The sequence below is a fragment of the Giardia intestinalis genome, chromosome 5 (genome assembly GCF_000002435.2).
Source record: "Giardia intestinalis strain WB C6 chromosome 5, whole genome shotgun sequence".
Lineage (NCBI taxonomy): Eukaryota > Fornicata > Diplomonadida > Hexamitidae > Giardia > Giardia duodenalis.
The window spans coordinates 1,262,695-1,286,130 of NC_051860.1; the positions used below are offsets into that span (position 1 = coordinate 1,262,695).

The following is a 23,436-nucleotide window of genomic DNA, read 5'->3' on the forward strand; positions in this document are numbered from 1 at the left end:
TGGTAGCGATAAGCATCACATCGCCTGGCACTGCGCACCACCGCTGCCCTGCACCTCATCGTCATCGCCACGGCCTGTGTCATATGCGTTTCGGGAGCTAGTTGCTTGCGCCTTAGTTCTGATGTTCGGATCCTTGTACTTGAGATGGAAGGTCGTCACACCGTCATGTTTCAGGGTCTTAGCGAGCTCAATGGACTGTCTCGTCGCAGGCGTCGCCAGGATGTCCATGATCTTCATGCGCTGCTCTTCAGTTAATAACTTAGGCTCCACAACATTGAACGTGATGAAGAGAGTACCGGTTTCGTGACTGAGACCTTGCACCGGCATGCCAAGGCCTTCACAGGCCAGAACTTTGCCTTGTCGCACTGGTTCATTGGGTGGCACGTAGATTGTCACCTTTTCCTTGTTTAGATGAGTAAAGGTATAGGAGAAACCGCAAAGAGACTCTTCCAGAGATATGTCTTTTGTCATGAACAGATCTGCCTCCTTTCGCGTGTAAATCTTATGTGGGACCTGTTTGACAATGATGACTAGATCGCCTGCGGTGCAGTCAGGAGCCCAGTCGCCTTCGCCGTAATGAGGGATCTGGAAGCCATCAAACGCTCCCGGCTCGATGTGGACGTCAATCTTTGCCATATCTACCATTACGCGCTTGCCCTTGCACTTCGGGCAGATGAGTGACGGATCGGTGATGCGTTCTCCTGTCCCGCTGCATGACTTACAGGTCGTTTGGCGCTGCGTAATCATGGGCCCCATCTGCTGCGTGATAACAACGACTCCGTTACCCTTGCAATCGGGGCATTTCTTGATGGCGTCTGCCGTCTTGCCACCTACGCCGTTACACTGCGAGCACTGACGCTGGCGCTTTACGGAGACAGACGTGCGCTTTCCGGTGTAGAGCTCTTCGAGGGTACAGGAGACTTCCTGTCCAATCGGCTGGCATTGCTTGGGGCCACGGTTGGAAGAACGGCCTCCACCCGTGAACATGCTGAAGATGTCGAACGGGCTGCCGGACATTGGCTGGCCTTCTATGCCCTTCTCGCCATAGTTGTCGTAGTTTTCACGCTTGGTTGGGTCGGAAAGCACCTCGTAGGCCCGTCCGATTTTCTTGAAGAGCTCCTCATCGCCCGTAGGCTTGTCCGGGTGGTACTTTTGCGCAAGCTTGTAGTACGCCTTCTTGATGGTCTGTGGGTCCGCCGAGGGGGACACGCCGAGCAAGTCGTAAAACTCTGTCTCCTTGACCATGGGCCCTTATCAATTATTTTTTTGCAATTGATTTGATCTTTCGAATATATTGGCACAGACGGCCCAATATAGGCTCGCCAATTTACTCTGGTGTCTGGGAGATCAGAAAACGACACTGCCCTTAGACTTCTTTGTGGCACCCAAGCGGCTAATCTCGAGGCGGTGACAGCGCTTCAGAACCTGGAACGTCTGGCACTTGCAGGATGAGCACGTGAGCCTGATGACTTGCTTCTTTGTTGTCTTGGCCTTCCTGCGGAAGATGGGCTTGGTCTGACCACCAAAACCTCTTTGCTTGCGGTCGTAACGTCTCTTACCTTGGGCTAAGAGAGAGTCCTTGCCCTTCTTGTAGAGCGATGCCTTGTGAACGGTGTGCTTTCCCTCGCGCTTGCAGAAGGTCCTGCGCTCTGCCGGATATGTCACCATGTCCTTCGGCCGCTGCTGTTAAGTAGCATGCAAAGCTAATTCAATTTGCATTTATTTTTTTGGATTTTAGGTGCGGCAGCGAATCCATATTAAATTGAAATATTGGAGCATTAATCAACTCCTCGGGATGTCGTCCGTCACAAGGGTTCCCGCAGACGTTTTCATCAACAGCTTCGCGGCTCACCTCAAGAACCGCGGTATAATAAAGTGCCCCGCGTTCACAGACTACGTTAAGACGGGCGTCTCGCGCCAGTACGCCCCCAGGGACGCCGATTGGTTTTACATCAAGGCGGCCTCCGTCATCAGGCACTTCTACATCTCTGGGAGCCATTCCATCGGCGTGGCTGGGCTGGCCCGAAAGTACAGTAGCCTCCAGAAGGGCAAAACCACCCCGCACCACACAAAGAGAGCCAGCTGCAAGGTCATCAGGTCTATAGTCTCTCAGTTCCTCGGCCAGAAGCTCCTCATAGCCGGCGAGAGGGGCCGCCACATCTCTCCGAACGGGCGAAAGATGGTCGAGGACTTTGCAGAGGGCCTCCAAAAATAAATGGAAGTAAACGGGCCGAGAAAGCGCCTTCGCTCTTCTTCCCAGAGAGAGGTTTCCCAAGAGGTCGACGTGGCGGACCTGCTGCAGAAAACGCGGCAGATTCGGCGGCTCACAGGCGTGATACACGAGACGGTAGAGGCGCAAACAGAGCTACTCGGTGATGCCAGCAGCGAGCTTGCACATATCCAGAGTGGAATGGAAGCGATGACCGCAGGAATAAAGAAGGCTCGGCGGTACATCATGACGCACCCCAGACGCTCTATCTGCACCACTCTGCTTATTATCTTGGTCTTGCTGTACATGGTTCTCCATTAGGACTGTTTACTGCATGAACTCCAGCGCAAGCAGACTGCCAGCATCAGCGCTGATGACCATGGAATTATTCAAGACCGCACTACATAGGATGCGCCCAGAATCAATTGTGAGTGTCTGCACGCACTCTGGCGTTGTTGCTCTGATGTCCCACAGCTTGATAGAGCCGTCCTCACAAGTGGAGATCATCATGTCTCTGTTCATAAACACGCTTACAACGCCTTTTGTAACGCTTGCAGGGCTGTTAGTGACGAACAAGCATCGTGACTTTGCCTTTCCCTGGTCAAGATTGTCGAGTCGCATGTCCCACAGACGGACGGTTCCGTCTGCACTCCCTGTAACGCACAGTTCCGAGTGCTCCTTGCAAATATAGCAGCTGAGGAGGACGTCTGGGTGTCCAAGGCACCTTGCGCGCTCCCGTCCCTCAATCAAATCCCAGCAAATCGCAGAGCAGTCGCGGCTTCCGGTCAGAGCATATGAAGAGCAAGTGTCAGCACACGTAGCCTTTGCTGTGTGTGTTCCGAGCATTGCGGAGTTGCCATCCATTGGACTCCACTCCATAATGACTCCAGAGTCCCCGCCACTCACCACGCATCGCCTCTCTTTGTCTGCCAGCACAGAGATGCAGGACACTGATCCATTAGGATAAGCAATTAGCTGATAGGGGTCCCCAACACTGGGCCAGGCCGCAAGATAGCCCTTATCATTTCCTGCGCAGAGCAAGTTGCCACCAATCGTCGAGCAAGTCACACCTGGGCATTCTATTACGTCCTCTGCCGCAATAATATCAAAGGCTCCTTTAATGGTGCTCGCCTTATTGAAGTCGTCGCGGCTCAATGGCTTAACTTTCCATATGCGCAGAAATGCCCCGTCGGATCCAACCACAAAACCAAACATGGGATCCACGCTTACCTTGTCAAAGTACATATTTGAAAGAGTTGCCTGGTCAAAGATTGAGCGCTGTACACATAGTAGTTCTTTCCAAGCACTTGCATTAAAGCTTGACTGAGGCGGGATAGCCTCCACAAGATCATGAAGAGATGACGCAATAACGGCCGCATTGGTACACTGCACGCTAGATCGTCTGGCAGCATTTGCCATGTGTCGCTGATCACTCTTAGGCTGAAGGTGCTCTGTCGTTAGAAGGCTTTGCGATACATTTATTGGCCTCCCACCCGACGCGGCGTCCTGCTGCGGACCTTGTGAATTTATATTTATCATTGAACTAGATGCAACCTTGTTGGCAGAAGACGATTGCTGAAGATCGTGGAAGATTGCCACTATTTCATCATAGGTGTAGCCCCTTGTCTGCTCTAAAAGCGCAACGCGTACCTCCAAGGATGAAATGATACTCGTCTTCTTTTCTAGCTCTTCGCGCATCGCCTCCATCCGAGTGCTCAGTTCTCCGAACAGAGTTTTCGTTGAGCCGCCCACGGCATCCTGGCGAAGCCGCAGCATCTCGTCTCCCAGCTTTTGCTGGCTATCAATGAGATTCTTTATGGAGATTGATGACGCAGTAGCTTCCTTTGTTAAACGGGACACAATACTTTTTAGTTTCTTCACTGTGTCCTCCAATGCCCTTGAATCACCGCCGCCCGGGGTGGAGCAAAACGAAGAAGTGGCAGAAAGGACACCGTCTTCTCCAGTGGTGATAATCCCAGCAACACACTTTGTTGCTTCTACATTTGAAAGGAGGTCCGCAAGCCTTGACTCACAAGAAGTCAGCCGCTCGCTATACTCATCGAATATGTGCTCAACTCTTTCCTTAGTTGCTGTAGAGTCACTCTTTAGATCGTCCTTTATAATGTCTATATATCCATAGCACTTGTCAAAGAGGACCTCAAGGTCACTAGCGTTGCTTAGAGACTTGCCAAAGTCTCGCGGTGGTATCTCTGTAGCAGAGCTGCATGAGGACGCAGCTATTGAGGCAACATCCGCCTCTAATTTGATAATCTTGCGATTCTGCTCCTCTATCACTTGCTCTGCACTGTCGTTGGCCCTTCGAAGCCCTTCGATATCTATGTTAGCGTCAGTAATCATCCTACGGATCCCCTCGGTATTAGCCTCTATCAGTGCTCCCGATGTTGCTTCAATAAGATCTTTTGTGGCAACCATACATTCTGCTATTATTTCATCCCTAGAGTTTCTATCAAGGCATGTTTGCTTTTCCTTAGCTATAGATTCGGATACAGTGGCATGCACTTTGGAGAGATCGTCCCGAAGGGAGGAGATCAGCGTGGTAAGTTCTAACCTTAAGTCGCCGACCGCCTTTGCTATGACTGGAGCTGAGGTGTTTTGAATAAAAAGCAGCGATGTGTCGTCGCGCTTCAGGACGTCGTCAGTCCCCTCTGCAAGGAGCTTTTTCTCGATGAGATCTTGTCTTGCAACGTGTCTGTCAGTAAGTTCAGACAGCTCTTTCGTTCGTGTGTCCAAGGCAGATAGAAGCGAGTCCATCCGTTGACACTTGGCTTGGACCTCGTTGAGGTCATAACTAACTATGTACTTAACAGCCTCTTGCATAGAGCACTGGCGCCCATTCTCGCCTTCGCAGAACTGATGGACTTGAGTACTAAGCTGGTCCAATAACTCGTTTATATTTGAAACTGCCTGTCGCGTCTCAGTTATAGTTTTGCTATTATGCGCTGATGTCGATTCCAGATTGAGGATGCGAAGCTCGTGGGATTGGACGTCCGTTTTGAGGACATATTTAGCAGAGGACGTCTCCAAACGCTGTACTGTGGAGTTGATGCCCTTTATTGTTTCAAATGCAGTGTCGATGTCCAACTTGAGTGCATCCTGTACCCCGTTGCACTGAAGGCGAGCACTTGTCAGAATCTCAGACTGAGTCTTTGTGAGCTCTCCTTGGAGGAGCTTGCGGCACTCACCCATGATTTCCGATTTTATTATCTCAGGGTGAAAAGTCTGTTGCCGTTGGGAAGCAGCAGTCGATGATGCAATATTAGCTGCGCGTGAAAGCCCATCGTTGAGCTCGGCTCGTAAAACAGAAAGCTCGTTCTCCATTTGAGCGCGTAGCGCAGCCACATCTGCTGACGAATACGAATAGGGACCGCCAGAAGAAGAGCTTATAGTCATGGGCGCTTGGCCTTGGCCTCCATTGCGAAGCTCGAGCATAGCGCGATCAAGAGTGCTCAGCCTAGTGGCCATGTTTTCACTAAGCGCATTATGTGCATCTGTAAGCATGGTGACTTTGTGCATAGCTTCAGAGAGTTGCTGGGAAAAAAGCGGGAAATCGGGCCCATCTGCGCGCCTCTTGACTTCCTCCTCCATCTGGGCATATGGTCTAGAATTAGCGCGCCGCGGCGCACTCCGCGTTGGAGTCCATCCCCGACCGCTAAGCAAATCGTCTCCGTCCAGTGGTTGATCCGGGACGTTAAAGGAGACAGACGTCCGTTGTGACTCTGGTTTGCTACCGCTACGTACGGATTTATTCGGAGTGAGGTCAGCAGCAACGTCATAGGACCCAGAGGCTGTTACATAGTTGTGCATTCCATCATGCAGTTGCGTTTCTGTGAGGATCTGCAAGTAGTCCTCCCTCCCTAGTCCTGCTTTGCTGAGATTTAAGCACCAAAACTCCGCAGCTATACCTTCACGCCCTCTTCCACCAAGTATAAATAGACGATAATTCCCAGAACGACTCTGCCACAGAACAATGGCATGGTTACTACGTGGTTGAGGAGTAAGATCTGACTCTGGGATACGTTTCCAAATCCTGTTTGTCTCGTAAAGAATCCAGGTATCAGCAAGCTTCTGATCATGCTGCTTTCCATACTCGCCACCGTGAATAAGAAGACGACCTTCTCCTACTGGAACTGCGCAGTGGAATGCCCGAGACATTGGCCCATTCTTCTGCACGGGAAGAAGCTCCCATTTGTGATTGGGGTAAAGCTTCCAGCAATGGCTCAGAAAACCATTTGCACTTATTCCTCCAAAGAGTAGGCAGTGATTATTGACCATCGTCGTCAGTGTTGCTCCCATGCATGGCTCCGGCTGGTCACAGTCCCTATAGGGATTTATAGACCATGTATTAGTATCTAGGTTATAGTACCACGTCTGTGTAGAAAGCTGCTTGTTGGACACGCCGCCGAAAAGCACCAACTCGGATGCACCGAGGCGTGCCAAGCAGTGGGAACTGAGGGCGGGGGGAGGAGAGCGCTGGCTGACTCCATGAATTTCCTCAAAGACCCCCGTCGCCAAGTCGCACCTCCAAAAGTCGCTGAGGTACCTCGTTCCGTCGATTCCTCCGTATATGTAAAGGTAATCTTTGTGGTTCCAACGAACGAGGCAGGCAGCGTGCTTGGTGCGGGCACAAGGGCACGAAGGAGAAACCTTTTCAACTGGAACCTCTGCCCAGACCCTTGTATCAAGATTGAAGGCGCCAAGGGTATTGAACGCGGTAATGCCATCGCTCCCGCCAAAAACGTATATCATTGGCTCAAGAAACACGGCTGTATGATTACACCTCATGACATAGTGCTCCATCTCCGGCCGAAACAGAGACACGTACTCTGAACTGCTCACAGAGGCCCGCGTCATGAATGCCAATTTTTTGGTTCCTATTGAAACAAGCGAATGTTTACAGAAGAAACGCTCAAGAGAAAGCACTTGTGGACCTTAAAATAGCGATAAAGTCTTCTTCGTCAATCTCCCCGTCTCCGTCACGGTCAAACTCCTGAATCATGGCCAAGAGCTCCTCGTCCGATATATTCTCTGACAGCTCTTTGGCCACGCGTCTCAGATTCTTGAGGGAAATGCGCCCCGTGGCGTCGTCGTCGAAAAGACGAAATGCCTTGAGAATCTCCTCTGTGGGGTCACGGTTACTTATCTTCTCTATCATCACTTCTTCAAAATCTTGAAAAGTTATCTCGCCAAGCTGGTCGCGGTCATATTCATTCATTATGCGCTGTATCTCTTCCTTCTTTACATCAAAACCAAGGGCTCGCATTGCAACTTTCAGCTCGTGGAAGTCTATGCGGCCACTACGGTCAGCATCAAAAAGGTCGAAGGCCTCGCGAATCTCATGTTTCATCTCCTCAGACACCTCTGCCCGGGTTTTCCTGCGAGGCTTCCCCGTTGATATGCTTCCCGAGGGCTTGCCTGCGCCTATGGCCGCTCTATTCATTTAAATTTAGGATCTGAAGTTTGAGAAGGTTTTATGTTAAGTTTCCTTCATGTCGTTTTTACCACGTTAGTTGTTGGACATGTTGCCATAAAAGCTAAAATTGCACGGAACTGGCAAAGCAAGGATTCGAAGGAGATAAATGGCGGACTACATGGACTACAGCACAATAGGGCCTGGGCCCGCCGGTTACACGATAAAGTCTCATCTGGGAGAGGCTCCTGCGTGGTCCTTGAAAGGTAGGCACCCGCAGAAAGGTGAGAACATTGGGCCAGGACCAGGGGCCTATCGCGATCACGAGGGGCCACGAGGCCCGGCATTTTCCTTCTCGGGGCGAGAAGGGGTTGAATATGCGAATATCAGCCCCGGTCCTGCAGCTTATTCTCAGAATGTGCGACCAATCAAACCCCAGTCTCCCTCATTTTCACTCCGGAGCCGGACGACTATTCGCGGCGGCAACGAAAACCCAGGACCAGGGGCATATGAGCAAAATGTCGACCCTATTAAGGAACGTGCCCCAGCGTCGAGTTTGAGGAGCCGTGTTGGCGCTGATATCATTAACACAAACCCTGGTCCCGGGGCGTACAACCAAGACATCAGGCCAACTAAGGCATCTGCGCCGTCTTACTCTCTGTCAGGACGTCCAGAGAATGCTGCCATAGACACAATCCCCGGACCAGGCGCATATAGCATTGCGACCCACCTTTCCGGACCTGCGTCTACTCTCAAGGGTAGAACATCCACGCATACGCCCGACAACTACCCAGGTCCAGGAGCATATGAGCAGGATGTACGGGCCGTTAAGCCGGCGCTGCCTGCGTTTTCGTTGCGAAGCCGGCATGGACCAGAGAGCACAAACATCAATCCGGGTCCAGGTACCTATGAACAGGATGTGTCCCAGATCAAACCAGCGGCTCCCGCTTATTCCCTCTCTGGCAAGAACGTCAATCTCCTAAAGAATACCAACCCGGGTCCTGGGACATATGAGCATACTAAGTTCAGCTCTGTAAAAGAACGGGGTCCTGCTTACAGCCTTTCTGGCCGGACTCTCATCGGACGCGTCACTGTAACTCCTGGTCCCGGTGCATACAATGACGACAAGTACTACAGGTTGGGCGCTCATGGACCTGCGATTAGTATAGGCACAAAGTATAGAACACGCAGAACGCATGCTAGCCCCGGGCCAGGGGACTACGAAATCGCTCTGTCGCACAGCGTGCCATCATTCAAACTCTTGGCACAAGGGCATGGCAATAGGGTTCAGCAGTCGACACCTGGGTTTTATAAGCTGCCCTCTACACTCGGCGGACCAGCCTTTTCTATGTCTAGCAGAACAAAGATGAAGTATTATTGATGCTCTTGGTGGGCTAACTCTTTCACTTGGGTTTTCTAAGCACAGACTCGTTAAAGTTTGGAAGGAGCTGGTTCTAGATATCCAGGTTGTGATTACAAGATTGATCAATCTCATCGCTTATGGAGGAAGCTGCAGCTAGTGGTTGGTAGGCTTTGGCTCTGAGCCAGTCAGATGAGCAACTGTGAGCCCAGAAACAGTGCCTTGCTAATACGACCACTTGAGGGGATCTTCTCGAATTAGAGTGACGCCTACGGGAAGCATGTGTGCAACCATTTTACAGCCAAGCTGTGAAGAAAATCTGAGTGCGCTAAAGGAATAGACATTCACAACTAGGAGTAGCCATTTATCAGAGATTAGGAGGAAAGAATAACGTTGAAAAACACTCTATCTAGTGAGGCCTGCAGCAGAGACCAATCACAAATAACCTTCTTTTGCGTGCGAGCAAGCTTCGCCATTTCAATGAATGCATGTGGAGCAGTCAGCTTATCGGAAACATCATAAGTGAGCGTTCCTGCAACATTGTTACGCAGCAGCACACTGCTCCCGAAGGTTTCCTCCATAAGTTTGTGGCCCATCTCTTCTAATTCGTAATTAAGTGACACCCCGTTAACCGTTACACCAGACCCCGGCTTTGAATCATGGGTGACCTCCACCATAATTTGCAGTGCTCCTCCATACCTTTCCTGGAGGTAAGTGCACTTTCCAATGCACTTTAACAGCCCACGGTCCATGATAGCTATCCGGTTACATAAGGCCTGTGCCTCATCCATAGCGTGTGTGGTGAGCAGAATGGCGCGATGTGAACGTATCCTCAGAATGATGTTCCAGAGGAGCCTCTTTGACACAGGATCCAGGCCTGTGCTGGGCTCATCTAAGTAAAGGACAGACGGCGACCCCGTAAGTGCTATTGCGACAGATAGCCGACGCTTCTGGCCACCGGATAACGATTTGACCTTGCTGTTGGCCTTTTCCACCAGCCCCACAGACTCTAGAAGTTCATCAATATGAGTTTTCTCGTCTTCCTTGGCAATGTTCTTTAGACGACAGGAATACTTTAAATGCTGCCTGCACGTGAGAGTAGGGTAAAGGATGTCAAACTGTGGACAGATGCCTGTAACAGATTGAATGTAAGCCTTATTATAGGGGTCAACTAAGCTTTTGTCCAAAACATACGCCTCGCCGGTCGTCGCGCGGTGGAGCATCGTGAGGATGTTGATCGTCGTCGTCTTGGCGGCGCCGTTCGGGCCCAGGAGCCCGAGGCACTCGCCCTCTGCGACCGTGAAGGAGACGCCCCGGACCGCGTGCTTCTCGGGCGAGAGCCGCGTCGCGGGGTACGTCTTCGTCAGGTCTATCGCGCGGATCAAAACAGGTCTCTCATTAAAGCCTTTTGTTGCACACTTAGCCCGCTTGCTTTCTGCAGACACGTCGGATTCCGAAATACAGTCTATGTGTGTTGTGCTCTTGATTGTCTTCAAATGGTCTATTGACATCGCATTTGAAGTAACCTGTGTACTGGATTCGAATCTACCACCATTAGGAGACAAAGGATCCACTGCAGTGCTCAATAAATGACCCGGAACGTGCTCTTCCTTACTGCGCTCTGACTCAGGAATGTATGGCTTAAAGTCTGTTGAGTCCATGAGGCTAATGTGGGTGTTTCTGCGCTGAGAACAGCACATACGGTCTGGATGCACAAGTGCCCATGTGACCGCTTTACAGATGGACCCTGTTGTGATGTGCTTCGTCCTTCTGCCACGTAGCTTGTCCACCTTATTGACCACCGGAAGAAGGAAAAAGAGCCAGTGGTTTGGTATTCCCGTTTTCTTTGGCATTACCAGATCAATGTACATAGAAAGCAGTGCCATAAGGACCGTGGAAATAACGCTCAAAATTAGTGAAATGGAAACAGACTGACCCACATATGCCCGCGACAGCAGCGAGTCATAAACGTAAAAGCGAAGATCTGTAATGTGTAAGTAAAGAGAATCAGTTTGAAGAATCGCCAAGCTCTGCAGCTGTGAATGTACACTGATTGGCCCAAAGAAGGGAATGAGAGCAAACCAAGGGCTAATGCTCCTGTCAATTATCGTTGTTGAGGCGAAGTTGGCAGTACCAAGAAAGCCTCCGACAGCGTATCCGAATGCTATAACGACGGCCAGAAGAGCGGCAATGCGCCCACTTTCAAAGAAGGCAGCAATGAATGCACTGAAGATAGCGACGTTAGCAGAAAAAAGCAAAAACATCGGCAGCCAAGCCGCAAAGGTGTTCATACGTATCCCATTCAGATCTCCCGCATAGCACATAATCACAAGAAGCACAGCTACGCAGAAGCTTAGAATAAAATTATAGGTAAAGTCGGCTAACCACCTATTCGTGTATCTCTGGCCCATCATGCTGTGTAAATGAACCATTCCGCTGGACTTCTCCTCAACAAGAGCAAATATCATCAACGGGCTCACAATGAACATTAGCAAAGGGATAACCAGGCCCAGGAGCAGCGGGGTCATCCCATCGGGGCCAAGAAAATCACCTGTCGAACGTCGCCAGAACGGGGCGTTCTTTCCTATGATAAGAGGGCCGTCGACCTCAACACTCCCGGTTGCCGACGTAGACACTCCATAAATCTGATTGACCATATTTCTAAGGCAGAGGTGAAAGTGCAAAACTTGAATTTCAAGCAGACGATCGTGATCCGTCTGATCAATGTAGTAGGCCTGCATCTTGCTGTAGAAGAAGGTATCATATGAGTAATCAATGCTAAGCACATCTCCGTCGGATTCTCGAGCAATGCGAATGGGTGAGGGGCTTACTGCCTGACCAAAGCGAATACCAAAAGATGGAATCTCGTTGACCTTTATACCAACGATCCCGTCGTTGTAATAAATAGGGTTACTCGTATTAGAGACCGCATCTCTGTACAGCTCAGAGGTCCTCTTGGCGTGGTAGAAGAGCTTGTCCTCGTTTGAAACGCCCGCAGCTGTGATGTTATCAGGAGCCTTGCTGTATTCAACACCCGGGCCAGTGAAGTTCATATATAAGTAATTGTCGTAGTATGAAGTAAAGTTTGTGTAATATGGAACTTTAGCTTTTAGAGCTAAGTAATTCTGGGTACTATCGCTAACAAGCTCATGAGCAGGATTGGTACGTATAACAGACGTGGTCCCATATTCTGTGCGGAGCGCCAAGCCTAGGGAAATATCATTGAACGGTTTTTCCAAAGCACTCAAATAGCCCTTGGACTGCCCAAGGGTATTACTATACAAAAGAGACCCCAAGTCGAAGTGCGAAAGGTAGTGGATATTAAATATGTTTGTAGGAGCAAGGCTGGGATAGGGGTTCGATATCCAATTACCGACAACAATATTGGAGTCGTTCGAAGAGTCTCCTGAAGGACCTCCCGTCACATCATATTTAAGAGAAGCTGTGGAGACGCTATTCAGATAGTACCTATGCAGCAGTATTATGCACAGCATCAGTACGAAAGTCAGAACCAAGACGCTGAGAAATCCCCCGAAGGAGGCGCAGAAGAGCGTCCAGTTTTTAAGAAAGACTCCCAACCACTGTCTGTTGCGTCTGGATTTGGCCAGTGGCGAGTCCTCTCCCAAGACCATTGGATCTTGCTTTTTTTCAAAAAACCGAATGCCACCCAAGCCCAAGCAAATAGACGCATCTCAAGAGAAGAAGACGGCGGATGACCTGCCAGAGCTCCCGGCAAAGGGCACGCAGAAGTTTATATACGTGTCCGGGACTGTCTATGAGGGGGAGTACGACACTATTGACGGGCAAATTTACAGACACGGACTCGGAAAGCTGATCGAGAACCTTTCGCCGGTGGACCCCGATGAGTGTCCAGGCTTCGATCCGCTAGAGCCGCCCCCTGGCTCGTGCCGCGCCCAGGTATTTGACGGCCTTTGGGTGAAGGACGCCTTTCAAAAGGGGAAGATTTCTTACGTAGATGGCTCGGAATACGTCGGTGAAATTGATAGTAATGGGTCTTATGTAACAGGAGGTGTTTATATATTCCCCTGTGGATCTAGGTGGATTGGTGGGTTTCTAGGCTGTGAAATGCATGGAGAAGGCCACTTTATTGACAAAGACGGTGTTGCGTGGAGAGGAACAATGAATCATAACAATTGCTCTTCCATGATTAGAGTTCACGGGTATGTCCACAAGGATCCGGTGCTTTTCGAGACAAATAACGGATCCCCGGCCAGTCTTACAAATACATTGTCCCATAAGGACGTAGATAAAACGGAGACTACGCACCAGTAGTCCGGAAGGAGTCAATAGAACTGATGCAACATACATTATTATCCATCCTGTAATACAGCTCGCAGACAGCTTCTAATAGAGTGTTACACATTTTGGTTATGGGATGAGCCTCTTCTCGCCCTTCTTGCCCACTGGCCGATGCGTCCCAGATCTTTTCTCTACTCTCTATCGTAATTTTCTGCCTCAAATCAACGTTGGCTGCGGCAAGATCACGCCCTATTAACCTCATCACATGTGATGTAAGCTGACTAACCGTGACGAAAGCTGGCATGTCTCGTGCAATTAAAAGATATTCTAGTGCCAGCATGATTCTGTTTCGCCGCTGTTCTAGTGATCTCTCCGCCAGCTGTATTCTAATAACCGACTCCTCTGTCTCCTCTGGTGAAACGATCCATGTCTTTATGAGGTCTGCATACATGGGAGCGTCTAATGGGTATTCCTGGACTGCTTTGCTTGCGACATATACGCATTTCCGTAAAGATTGATCCATAGCAAGTCGCTTCTGTACCTTTTGCTGATCGGTCCAGTGCTCACCAATGGCACAAGTCAGATTGGTGATAGTCGGAGACTCTTTATTTAGTCCGTCTCTGCAATTGTAAACACCGGCATTTTCAGTTAGCATGCTCGCTGACATGGTTCCGTGACAGCCAGTGAGGGACCGGAGATGCTCGTGTGTCTCCAGATTCCAGACCCCGCCGTTTGCAAAGAAGATGAGGTGGGGGTAGGAAGCACGTAGATTGTTGAGAATAGACGCAAGCGCCTGCCAATCAGGCAGCCCAACGGCCGATCCGGTGCGTTGCAGCCTTGTGCGTCCATGAAGGGTAAACATCGCTATTCCTGTGCTGCAGAGACGAAGACACATCTTAACCGTATCTTTGTCGGATATATCAAGCCTAGTCTTAACGGCAACCTTGTGTCCTAGTCCAGAGCGTGCGGTAACGGCCACCAACGTGCGCAGGATCTCTTCCGCAAGATCCAAGTGCCCCATGAGGTAGGCACCATATTTTCCACGCAGCGCCACGGCCTGGGGACACCCCATGTTGAGCTCCACTACATCAAAGCAACACCCTGCACCCATTTGGACTAGGGTATTGTACGCTAACTCAAAGTTAGACGGATTATTTCCTGATAGTTGCAGAACAAGCGGTCTATCGATGCTTTCTCCGTGCTTGAGCTCATCGACGAGTTGGGTCATCGCTTTGGACGACGTGACAAGAGTGTTTGTACTATGCATGGGGGTCCATGCAAGCTCTACGCCGTACCTCCGTGTTAGTAAACGATATGGAAGCTCAGATCCGTCCACCATGGGTGCTATCCCTTTGGTTGGCGACCCCAGCTTGACGTACCATTCCGGATCTGTGGAATGCTGATACATTCTTAAAAATTGCTTTGTTTTGATTTATCCGGCATGCTCACATCTCCCAAGTACTACTCACCCGGTGATCCGCTCCTCTTAAGACAAGGCGGAGAGAAGGGAGATATCGGCGAATTAGATACACTGCGCCACAACGTATCCCAGAGCTCATTTGCAGAGCTACTTAAGTATGCTCCAAATGCGCCCCCGCAGGCAGGAAGGGTGGACTATGACGGAATTATGGCCAGCGTTTTGCCACCAAGAGGACTCTCTACAAAAGAAGAGCTTGCAGACATGCCCAGGGAAAAGGCCGCTGACAAGGTTATTCCGACTTATGAGCAGCCACCCAAGCGGCCACAAAGAAATTTACAACACGGAGATCCTCGGTTTATCGGAAAGATCAACCAACTTGAAGTGCAGAGAAATTACGCCTTCATTGGTGAGCTTAGGCGCGAAGAATTGAAGGAATGCGATGCGCAGTACCGTGCACTTTCTGAGGATACGCCGGAAGAGAAAAGAGAGGCACTCCGTATGAAACTCCTCAAGCTCAAGAGGCAGGTAGGTGAGATGGAGAGGCGTAAAGCAGAGGAAGACATACGCGAGAAGCTGGTTAAAGCAGAGCTTCGTGCAATCGTACAAGGAAAAAGACCTGATTTCATAAAGGACAGAGATATCAAAAGGCTCACATCGGAAAGCCTATACTGTGCCAGCGCTGGTACACGTAAGGGCGATAGAAGGCTGCAAAAGGCACGGAGGAGGCAACGCTTGTTGACCTTGTAATCGTGCCCAACGTGGATGGCCAATCCTAATCATCAATCTCCTTGGTTTCGCCTGTCATGTTGCTGCTAGTATCAAAAGCGCTGCCATAGTCGACATTCGCGCGACCATATCTATTGTTGCCGCGAGCTGATACCCCCTTGCTGCTATCACTTTTGCTTTCACCGCTTTCGCTGCATGAGTGTTCTTCTTTAATGTGCCTATTAAGTTGCTCGTCAAGGGACTCTAGCTGTGCACGTGCCTGCTCAATGGACGCAAGGTGTGTGTACTTACTCCAGTAGTAGACAGCGTACAGAACACCCACTATACTAGCAAAGATGTCGCCAAAGAAAACTGATGGAAGAAAATCCACGCTGTCTCCAAGGATGAAGCCATAGCACAGAATGGAAACTATGCAGACGACAGTTCGCCCTAGAGAGAGGAGCAGTGAAGGAAGCCACTTTTCTTCCAGCTCACATATTATGAGGATGAGATGGTATGGCCCAGTAATAATAGGCGAGAGCGCAGCAGCCGTAAAAGCCTTTTGCAGCGTAGGAAACATGAGCACCATCTCCTTGGACGCGGTCTCTCCCCACAGCATTCCCATTTTTGGTGTCAACATTGTGATCATGGGTCTGGCGAAGAGCATCCCAAAAATACAAAGAAGAGGAGGAATAATAATGGTATGGAGCAAGGATATTATGAACAGACGCTTGGTTTTAAGATAAAGGCCACTCCGAAGGGTGTGCATACTCACTACGCGAAACGAGAGGGCAATCGCAACGGGAACGGCACTAAATATAGAGTATGATCGCATGTAAATTAAATTCGCCAGCCTGTTGTAGAGAATCTTCTGGTGGTTCTCCTTGTCGTAGGTGGCGTTCATTACACAATTGATGAGCAATATGCTGAGTGGAATATATGAATAAGTGAGGTAGTTTTGCGGGAAAAATAAGAACATTTTCCTGAGAATCTGTGCCGGTTTTGGCTGCGGCCTGTCTTCCAAAGCTCTGGACGAGGCTGTGCGATGCCTCGTGCAACAGTTAAATCGTAGAACGCCTTCATGTGAGATCCCGAAGATGGTAACATCGGTAAACAAGAAGATAATCCAGACAGAAATGATAAACTGAGAAAGAAGGGACCCCACGGCTGTCCCAGTAAGCGGAGAAATGTACTTGATATCCTTCGGGTCCTGGATAACGTGGGTGTCGTAGAGATATTGCTGATTATTGTTGAAGGCCTGGATGTAGAAGTACGACATGATCTGGAAGACTTCTGCAAAAGACATTAAGAAAATGTGCCTAGAGGCATTCAAAATAATTCTATTCTCAAGAATTAAGAACTGCGAAACAAAGATTGAAAATAGACTTGTTAGTGGATCTGCAATGCTAATTAGAAATAAATAAATGGAATGATCGGGACGAAAGGAAGAGAGGTCTTTATCTAAGTTGCTGCTTATGCGTTTCGAAAACAGCCCAAGTAGGGGGCCGAGTAGTAGAGCCCACCCAATCGCGAAGTAAATGGAATAGTGGAAAACCATCTGTGCGGGACCAGTAAACTTCCGGAGGAAGCTATAGACTAAAAGGTTTGCCGCTGCAGCCATCAGAGCAAGCTCAACAGATTGGAAGAGCACCTTAAGCAGGGGCACATACGTGGCAAAGGCATATGCGCCATCCAACTGCCCAAATGCCATGACACCCGTGTATTCCAAAAACCCCATAGCGCCCTCAAAGAGAAACGCAACGGCGCACGGAATTAAGACAGACCATAAAGCAAAAAGGCTATTCCACGAAACAAAAAGAGGACAGTCCCGTAGCTGGGCTTCACCCTTCTGCTGGAGAAGATCGTCTGTAGGATCCCTTTTGAGAAGGGTCTGCTCTATTGCGCTAGTAACCGCCAGCCTCTGCAAGGAATCACACGGCAGGCCCCGCTCCCTTGGCTCCCCCCGTGGTATTGACGCCATCACCGCCAACGAACCAGTGCCAAGCGATTGACCGAAAATGAATAAATAATAAAAGAGCTGTAAAATTTTACTTTCACGTAAAATTATGCTTATTTTAATCAATCAGTGATCAAGGGTGAATCAATTCGGGGGAAATAAAATTACTGGTGCCTTGTACCGCATCGTGACGATGTCCGCATGCTGAGGGGTGCGGGTGTGGCGCGCGGTGTCCGGTCGAGGCGGAGTTCTCGCACACATACAGTATACACGACTTCCCTATAACTAACACGCAGGTTTATCACAGACGAATGTACAGATATTGTTCCCGACTGGCTCACGTTCCTCAAGGGCGTGGTCGACTGCGACGATCTTCCGCTGAACATCTCCCGTGAGATGCTCCAGAAGAATCGCATCGTCAACACAATCCGCAAGAACCTCATCAACAAGGCTCTCAAGCTCTTCAAGGACCTCGAGGATGACAAGGACAAGTATGAGACGTTCCTCAAGCAGTTTGGAAAGTCCATCAAGCTCGGTATCCACGAGGACAGCGAGAACCGTGGCAAGCTCGCCAAGCTTCTGCGCTACTACAGTACAAAGTCCAAGGACAAGCGCACGTCCCTCGACGATTACGTCACCCGCATGCCCGAAAACCAGAAGTCGATCTACTACATCACAGGCGACTCTCTCGAGAACCTGAAGGAGTCTCCGTTCCTCGAGAGGTTTAACAAGAAGGGCATAGAGGTTCTGCTTATGGACGAGGCCATCGACGAGTATATGACCTCCTCGCTCAAGGAGTTTGAGGGTAAGCAGTTGAAGTGCATAACCAAGGACGGCATCGACCTTGAGCTCACGGAAGACGAGAAGAAGGAGCAGGAGGAGAAGAAGGAGCGCTTCGCAAAGCTCTGCAAGTACATGAAGGAGGTCCTTGGCGATAAGGTCGAGGGAGTCCGCGTCGGGTGTGATCGCCTTGTAGACACCCCGTGCATCCTCGTCACCGCAGAGTGGGGCTGGACTGCCACGATGAGCAAGATCATGAAGCACCAGGCGCTGAGAGACGACACTCTGGGCAGCGTGATGGCCGGAAAGAAGACCCTGGAGCTTAACCCCGACAGCAGCATCATCCAGAATCTCGCCTCTAAGCTCGACGACGACGCAGAGAACCTCTATGTCAAGGACATCACAACCCTTCTTTTCGAGACGGCCCTTATCCAGAGCGGGTTCGACATTGAGGACACCGCAACCTTTGCCAAGCGCATTCACGCCATGGTCCGTGTCAGCCTGGGAGACGACACCGCCGCTGCCCCTGCTAGCGACCTTCCTGCCCTTGAGGAGTGCCATGATGAGGAGGACGTTGACGAAGTTGACTGAGACTGTGAACTTGTTGTGTTACTTTGTGCTTCAGAGCGGCGGGTGCCTGGGTCGCGGCCGGAGGTATCCTGCGTAGTCGGAGACGATCAGCGATATGGACTGCATCCCGCTTCGGAGCTGTGTCGCCTCGTCGCTGTACTGGGCGGCTGCCGCATGGGCGGCGTTGCACTCTGTTTCTAATTGTGCTAGAGCTGCACGGACGGAATCTAATTGCAACTGAGCTTCGTTAAGCTTGGTCTTTAAGAGCTGTACTTCTGTGTTCTTCAGAGACAGCTCGTTTTCACGCGCCCGAAGGCACTGCTCCAAGTTCTCGACCTTGAGACGTGTCTGCTCTTGAATTGTTCTCAATGAGACTATCTCTGTACCACGTGTATCGCTCTCCTGTTGAACACTGCTAAGCGTCTCCTCAACCTTTTTCAGTTGGAGCTGGAGCTGCTGTCTTACAAGCTTCTCGCCTTGCAGCTCAGATTTGAGTTCCTCGTCAGTCTGTTGAGACGACAGCTGACTGTGACTGTGCCGACTGCTGTGGTCAGATTCCTCCAAAGGTACAGGTCTGGGGGGAAGGGCCTGCCGTACTGTCAATTCACGGAGCCCCTCGACAGAAAGATTGGATAGACAGACAGGAAATCTCGAATTGAACATTCGGATAGCAAGTGTGGCAGCAGACTGGAGGAGACCCTGGTTTACAACAGGCAATCTATCAAGATATGATGTTGACGATAGAACAAGGGCGGTGATGCAACTCCCTATTAATCGTATATGTACAAGACCGGGGTGCAGTGGTGCAGGCTTGTGGCAACCATTGCTTTGTTCATGAGAGCAGTGGGTTTCCTTGCTGTCATAGCGAGCACCCTGGATAAGTTTTGCGCTAGAACTAAGCTCTGAAATGGCGGACAGCAGAGATTGATCAACTTTGCGCGTGGCTGGAAGAGGCGTACTCAAGGCAGAGCCAGCGTGTGTAGCAAAACAGACCGTATTGAAAATCAGCAAGTCTGAAATATGTGTGAGAAGCTCCAAAGATCTATCAAGGTGTTCCCAGTAAATACGTTGCATTGTTGTTGTCAAAGTAATAGTTTGTCTTATCAAGGAGTCAATCTCCTCTGAAGAAAATATATTAACACAAACACTTGTCGCGGTATAGGCTATAAATCGGCCAAGAGTCGATAAAAGAACAAAGTAATATTGCAGCAAAGCATTATGTTCTCTTTCGAAGGATGATGGAGATTGATTGGTCAGCCTATTAACGATTGACTCCATTGCTGTGAAGCACCCTTTAAGATTAGCCTTGACAACCTGAAAAGACATAAGCTTCCCGCCGATCTTCTCTTTGGGAATAGCAAATGTAACTCTGAAGGAAGATATAGGCGACAGTGTCACGCGGTACAGGTGTGCGAGGAACATGGCCGAGTAGGCGGAGTATCCTTTACAGTCGGCTATCTCGCTGAAGAGGAGCTCGTATCCCCGAGCTCTGATGAACTCATCTATGAAGGCAGTGTGCATCTGTTTAAAGGGCATAGCTGAGAATGCCGATGAGACGTCCCCACTCCCCATTAGAGAAAGGAAAAGCAATACGCAGTACGGCCTGTTTAGTGGAGAGCAGTCGTTCAGAGCAAACCGAACGAGTATCGAGACTCGCTGGACGCCATCTTGCGTAAGCTTGGCAAATGCTAAAGGTGTCTTGCTGGACATCTGCAAAGGTGAGAACACAACGGTAAAGAGATAAAATGACACTAGGATATCTTGGAAGATTGCCCTACTAGATGCGAAGGTTTGCGCGAAGATGTGCTTGATGGCGGGTTCGCAGGTACCATTCTCGGCACCTGTAGGAGGGGGGTCCAGCGTAAATGTAACTAGCTTCTTGAGGATGTTACTCAGAAACATTGGAGGAATGTGTTCGGTGCTATTGCTTAGGAAATACCGTAAGACGTATTGATACACTATGGTAGTATACGTGTAGTTTCTCCCTTCCAGCAGCGTGCTTAGTTTGGTGGATGCGTAAAGGTTTGCTGTCTGTCTGAAATTAAACAAGAGCGCGAGTGATACTGTCAACTCAATTAAATGGCAGATTAGCTGTTTCTCCGACGCAGCCAGAGTTTGCTTTGTCGTAGATAGAAGCTTCTCAAGAGTGGCCAAGCAGGTATATGAAAGACTGGATACGGCGCAGTACAAAGAATGCAAAGATGGATATGTGTATTCGTCAAAAGTATCCATGTGCAGTGGCCCGTGTTGCAATCTAATCATGAGTAAGACACTGATAAAAAGCCGAAGTAGCGCCGGAGAAAAATCTAAAGTAGGAAGCATTCCACTGGAAGCCTCATTCTGGATAGATATGGCTGAATTAAGCAGAGAGTTCACCACTAGTTTTAGAAGTAGAAACAGGGTGGTATAATCCACTACAGGTAATGCTTCTTTCAGCACGAAGGCTAGGAAATGAGCCATTTTTTCACTAGTAAGAAAGATGGGGTGTGCGCAAAGGACCTTAACTAGTTTTTGGAGCACTGGAACAGTGAATTGAAAAATGCTATCTGCACGGCACATGAGCGCAACATTTGCTAGTAGGGCGTCAGCAACAGCAGAGCAGTCCTCCATGGTTGTGCGGGACCGCTCTAGTTTGTCCAGCAGGTCCAAATACCCACCAAGATTCATTTTTATATATTCAGCCTCCATCCACGCTTACTAACCTGTTCCCTGCGCAGGGAAAAGAATCATAGAAATTAAAATGGGGCTATACACACATAACAATGCAGTAAGTTTCATAGCAACCGGATTGTCAATAATCTTATATGGCACGCTTTTTGGCTTTGTCAAGCGTGATCCAACCTCTTTAAGAGTAGGCCTTGAGGCGTGCATGCGCAAAGGCGTCAAGTTCATTGGTTGCATTAAAACTTTAGAGAAAGAGGAGAGGCACTCTGTCTTCTTTTTGTTAGCCATTGTATGCTTTGCAGCTGTGCTGGCGATACTAGCTATACTCATGTCTATTTTCTATTGTTGTTGCTGCCGAAGTATTAGGAGTGCAAGATATCTGCACAGGGCGATTACGGGAGTCACAACAGTGGCAGTGTTTGATGTTGTATCATTTATCACGTCCTCGCTCATCTATTATAAATACGATTCGGCAAATAGTAGTGGAGTAATTGTGAGCAATTCTGCTGGTACTAATGCATACATAATTGCTAGATACACAGGGCTGGCTATGGTGTGCATTAGCAGCGCATGGGTAATAACCATAGTGATAGGGTCGCCCTTAGCATCAACAAACAACCTGCTAATGAAGGCGCTCACCATGATCATTGGGGCCTGTTCGATATTCTTCATCCTGGCGATCATTATGGGCACGGATGCCGCCCATTTGTTACGTCACCTATCTGATTATCGCCATCAGGCCAAGGAGATGGGATGTGCCATGTCCGCTGCTGCTATCGTTGTATACGTATTTACTTTTCTTGATGCCTGTCTATGCATCACAGAAGGTACTACAAAGTCGTAGACTGCTTCACCAGAAACATGCAGTAAAAGTCGTCGCCCATCGCTCTTGATTCATAGTCAATTGTATTTTGGCCAGCAAAGCAAATCCATGCCGAATAGTGCCCATTATCAACACAGAACGAAACCTCTGAGAGCGACTTCAAGGTTACCGATTTGTTCTCCACAACAACGCTTCCATGCTTCACATCCTGAAACTCTATTTTCTGTCCATCTTCATCTTTTACTGTAGAGCCGTGATATGAACTCTTTGAATATTCTAATTCAGATTGGAAAACGAACAATCTGATTGGGATGCAGCCATTTCGTTCTAAGATAAAGCCAAAGCACTCCTTGGTAGAGTATATACCACTGCGAATGAAGGAGAAGTCAGATCGATATCTGGCGCTAACTTCTGCATACTTTTCTCTACAGCTCAGCTTATCGGCGCAAACAACTTGTAAGTCCGTTACATCTATCATAGCATCGTAGATCATGCAGTTCTGCTCCCCTCTATTGGCAACATCACTGGGAGTTTCTAAGAAATGGTTTATGTACACTGACAAAATTCGCTCATTCTTTCTGGTGATAAAGGACAGCCTCGGGTCATAGATAGACTCCAAGATTCCATCACGGATCATCGCATCTCTCAAGGATTTGTAAAACAAAAATCCCACATAGTTTTCCGAAATGCAAAAGTAGTAGAGATATTCTGTCTTGGTGTGCATTACTGGTATCGACGAAGACACGGTACTGGCCAGAACAGTTGTCTGCTCGGTGACATGCATTGGCGACTTAGTAATGAAAGAGACGCGTCCTCCCTTCCAGACAGGCTTAGATACGTCTATGTCCACACCATTAGAAACCTGGACCATCTCTTGTGGGATGTCAAACAGAAAGACGTTTTGATAGCGCATGAGCTCTGTGTCCGTCAAATCAAACAATTTCCACTTAAATCTTAACAAGAGCAGAGCGGGTTTTCTCTCAAGCTTAATAGAAGGTGGAAAACTGGCCGCGCGCCACACTAACTAATACTTCCTTAGCTGTAAGAGTGTAATCACTGATCTCAGTTCAAGAAATTAATTTGACTTAGTAACGAGCCACCACATATGTACCAATGATACAAAAAAGTGGCTGAGAGTATTGCTGGATCAATCAGTATGAAGACTCACTTCCCTATTAGAATTGTGCAATATTAATCTAAAACACATGCAATCATGCTATTTCCACTTGTAATGGCGATGCAAATAGCAGCACAGCATTT

At 49.1% G+C, this 23,436-nt stretch overlaps 16 protein-coding genes across 16 annotated transcripts.

Moving 5' to 3' along the window:
- Positions 1-15: 15 nt before the first annotated feature.
- GL50803_009808 (Chaperone protein DnaJ subfamily A) lies at positions 16-1,245 on the reverse strand (the record flags this gene model as incomplete). Its single annotated transcript, XM_001705441.1, has 1 exon — positions 16-1,245. The coding sequence occupies one exon, from the start codon at positions 1,243-1,245 to the stop codon at positions 16-18; it is 1,230 nt and encodes a 409-aa protein (XP_001705493.1).
- Positions 1,246-1,347: 102 nt separating this feature from the next.
- GL50803_009810 (Ribosomal protein L44) lies at positions 1,348-1,668 on the reverse strand (the record flags this gene model as incomplete). The annotated part of the gene is made up of 1 exon (XM_001705440.1): positions 1,348-1,668. One exon carries the CDS (start codon positions 1,666-1,668, stop codon positions 1,348-1,350), a length of 321 nt encoding a protein of 106 aa, XP_001705492.1.
- A 127-nt stretch (positions 1,669-1,795) lies between these two features.
- Positions 1,796-2,215, forward strand: GL50803_0060211 (Ribosomal protein S19e; the record flags this gene model as incomplete). Its single annotated transcript, XM_038046202.1, has 1 exon — positions 1,796-2,215. The coding sequence occupies one exon, from the start codon at positions 1,796-1,798 to the stop codon at positions 2,213-2,215; it is 420 nt and encodes a 139-aa protein (XP_037902188.1).
- Positions 2,216-2,530, forward strand: GL50803_0019509 (Qc-SNARE 4; the record flags this gene model as incomplete). Its single annotated transcript, XM_001705437.1, has 1 exon — positions 2,216-2,530. One exon carries the CDS (start codon positions 2,216-2,218, stop codon positions 2,528-2,530), a length of 315 nt encoding a protein of 104 aa, XP_001705489.1.
- A 6-nt stretch (positions 2,531-2,536) lies between these two features.
- On the reverse strand, positions 2,537-7,081 carry GL50803_0015054 (Kelch repeat-containing protein; the record flags this gene model as incomplete). The annotated part of the gene is made up of 1 exon (XM_001705436.1): positions 2,537-7,081. The coding sequence occupies one exon, from the start codon at positions 7,079-7,081 to the stop codon at positions 2,537-2,539; it is 4,545 nt and encodes a 1,514-aa protein (XP_001705488.1).
- Positions 7,082-7,136: 55 nt separating this feature from the next.
- GL50803_00104685 (Centrin) lies at positions 7,137-7,667 on the reverse strand (the record flags this gene model as incomplete). Its single annotated transcript, XM_001705435.1, has 1 exon — positions 7,137-7,667. The coding sequence occupies one exon, from the start codon at positions 7,665-7,667 to the stop codon at positions 7,137-7,139; it is 531 nt and encodes a 176-aa protein (XP_001705487.1).
- Positions 7,668-7,818: 151 nt separating this feature from the next.
- On the forward strand, positions 7,819-9,018 carry GL50803_00103164 (SHIPPO repeat domain-containing protein; the record flags this gene model as incomplete). The annotated part of the gene is made up of 1 exon (XM_001705433.2): positions 7,819-9,018. The coding sequence occupies one exon, from the start codon at positions 7,819-7,821 to the stop codon at positions 9,016-9,018; it is 1,200 nt and encodes a 399-aa protein (XP_001705485.2).
- A 353-nt stretch (positions 9,019-9,371) lies between these two features.
- Positions 9,372-12,629, reverse strand: GL50803_0016575 (ABC transporter family protein; the record flags this gene model as incomplete). The annotated part of the gene is made up of 1 exon (XM_001705432.1): positions 9,372-12,629. The coding sequence occupies one exon, from the start codon at positions 12,627-12,629 to the stop codon at positions 9,372-9,374; it is 3,258 nt and encodes a 1,085-aa protein (XP_001705484.1).
- A 28-nt stretch (positions 12,630-12,657) lies between these two features.
- On the forward strand, positions 12,658-13,290 carry GL50803_0040783 (uncharacterized protein; the record flags this gene model as incomplete). The annotated part of the gene is made up of 1 exon (XM_001705431.2): positions 12,658-13,290. The coding sequence occupies one exon, from the start codon at positions 12,658-12,660 to the stop codon at positions 13,288-13,290; it is 633 nt and encodes a 210-aa protein (XP_001705483.2).
- GL50803_005213 (putative tRNA dihydrouridine synthase) lies at positions 13,277-14,665 on the reverse strand (the record flags this gene model as incomplete). Its single annotated transcript, XM_001705430.1, has 1 exon — positions 13,277-14,665. One exon carries the CDS (start codon positions 14,663-14,665, stop codon positions 13,277-13,279), a length of 1,389 nt encoding a protein of 462 aa, XP_001705482.1.
- Positions 14,666-14,698: 33 nt separating this feature from the next.
- Positions 14,699-15,424, forward strand: GL50803_0033809 (uncharacterized protein; the record flags this gene model as incomplete). The annotated part of the gene is made up of 1 exon (XM_001705429.1): positions 14,699-15,424. The coding sequence occupies one exon, from the start codon at positions 14,699-14,701 to the stop codon at positions 15,422-15,424; it is 726 nt and encodes a 241-aa protein (XP_001705481.1).
- Positions 15,425-15,449: 25 nt separating this feature from the next.
- Positions 15,450-17,363, reverse strand: GL50803_0016577 (uncharacterized protein; the record flags this gene model as incomplete). The annotated part of the gene is made up of 1 exon (XM_001705428.1): positions 15,450-17,363. One exon carries the CDS (start codon positions 17,361-17,363, stop codon positions 15,450-15,452), a length of 1,914 nt encoding a protein of 637 aa, XP_001705480.1.
- Positions 17,364-17,635: 272 nt separating this feature from the next.
- Positions 17,636-18,710, forward strand: GL50803_0098054 (heat shock protein 90; one part of a trans-spliced gene, as the record gives it). Coding sequence (XP_001707991.2) covers positions 17,636-18,710 — 1,075 coding nt within the window.
- A 30-nt stretch (positions 18,711-18,740) lies between these two features.
- GL50803_0016578 (uncharacterized protein) lies at positions 18,741-21,356 on the reverse strand (the record flags this gene model as incomplete). The annotated part of the gene is made up of 1 exon (XM_001705425.2): positions 18,741-21,356. The coding sequence occupies one exon, from the start codon at positions 21,354-21,356 to the stop codon at positions 18,741-18,743; it is 2,616 nt and encodes an 871-aa protein (XP_001705477.2).
- Positions 21,357-21,429: 73 nt separating this feature from the next.
- On the forward strand, positions 21,430-22,197 carry GL50803_005206 (uncharacterized protein; the record flags this gene model as incomplete). Its single annotated transcript, XM_001705423.1, has 1 exon — positions 21,430-22,197. The coding sequence occupies one exon, from the start codon at positions 21,430-21,432 to the stop codon at positions 22,195-22,197; it is 768 nt and encodes a 255-aa protein (XP_001705475.1).
- Positions 22,184-23,089, reverse strand: GL50803_0013863 (uncharacterized protein; the record flags this gene model as incomplete). The annotated part of the gene is made up of 1 exon (XM_001705422.1): positions 22,184-23,089. The coding sequence occupies one exon, from the start codon at positions 23,087-23,089 to the stop codon at positions 22,184-22,186; it is 906 nt and encodes a 301-aa protein (XP_001705474.1).
- Positions 23,090-23,436: the final 347 nt, after the last annotated feature.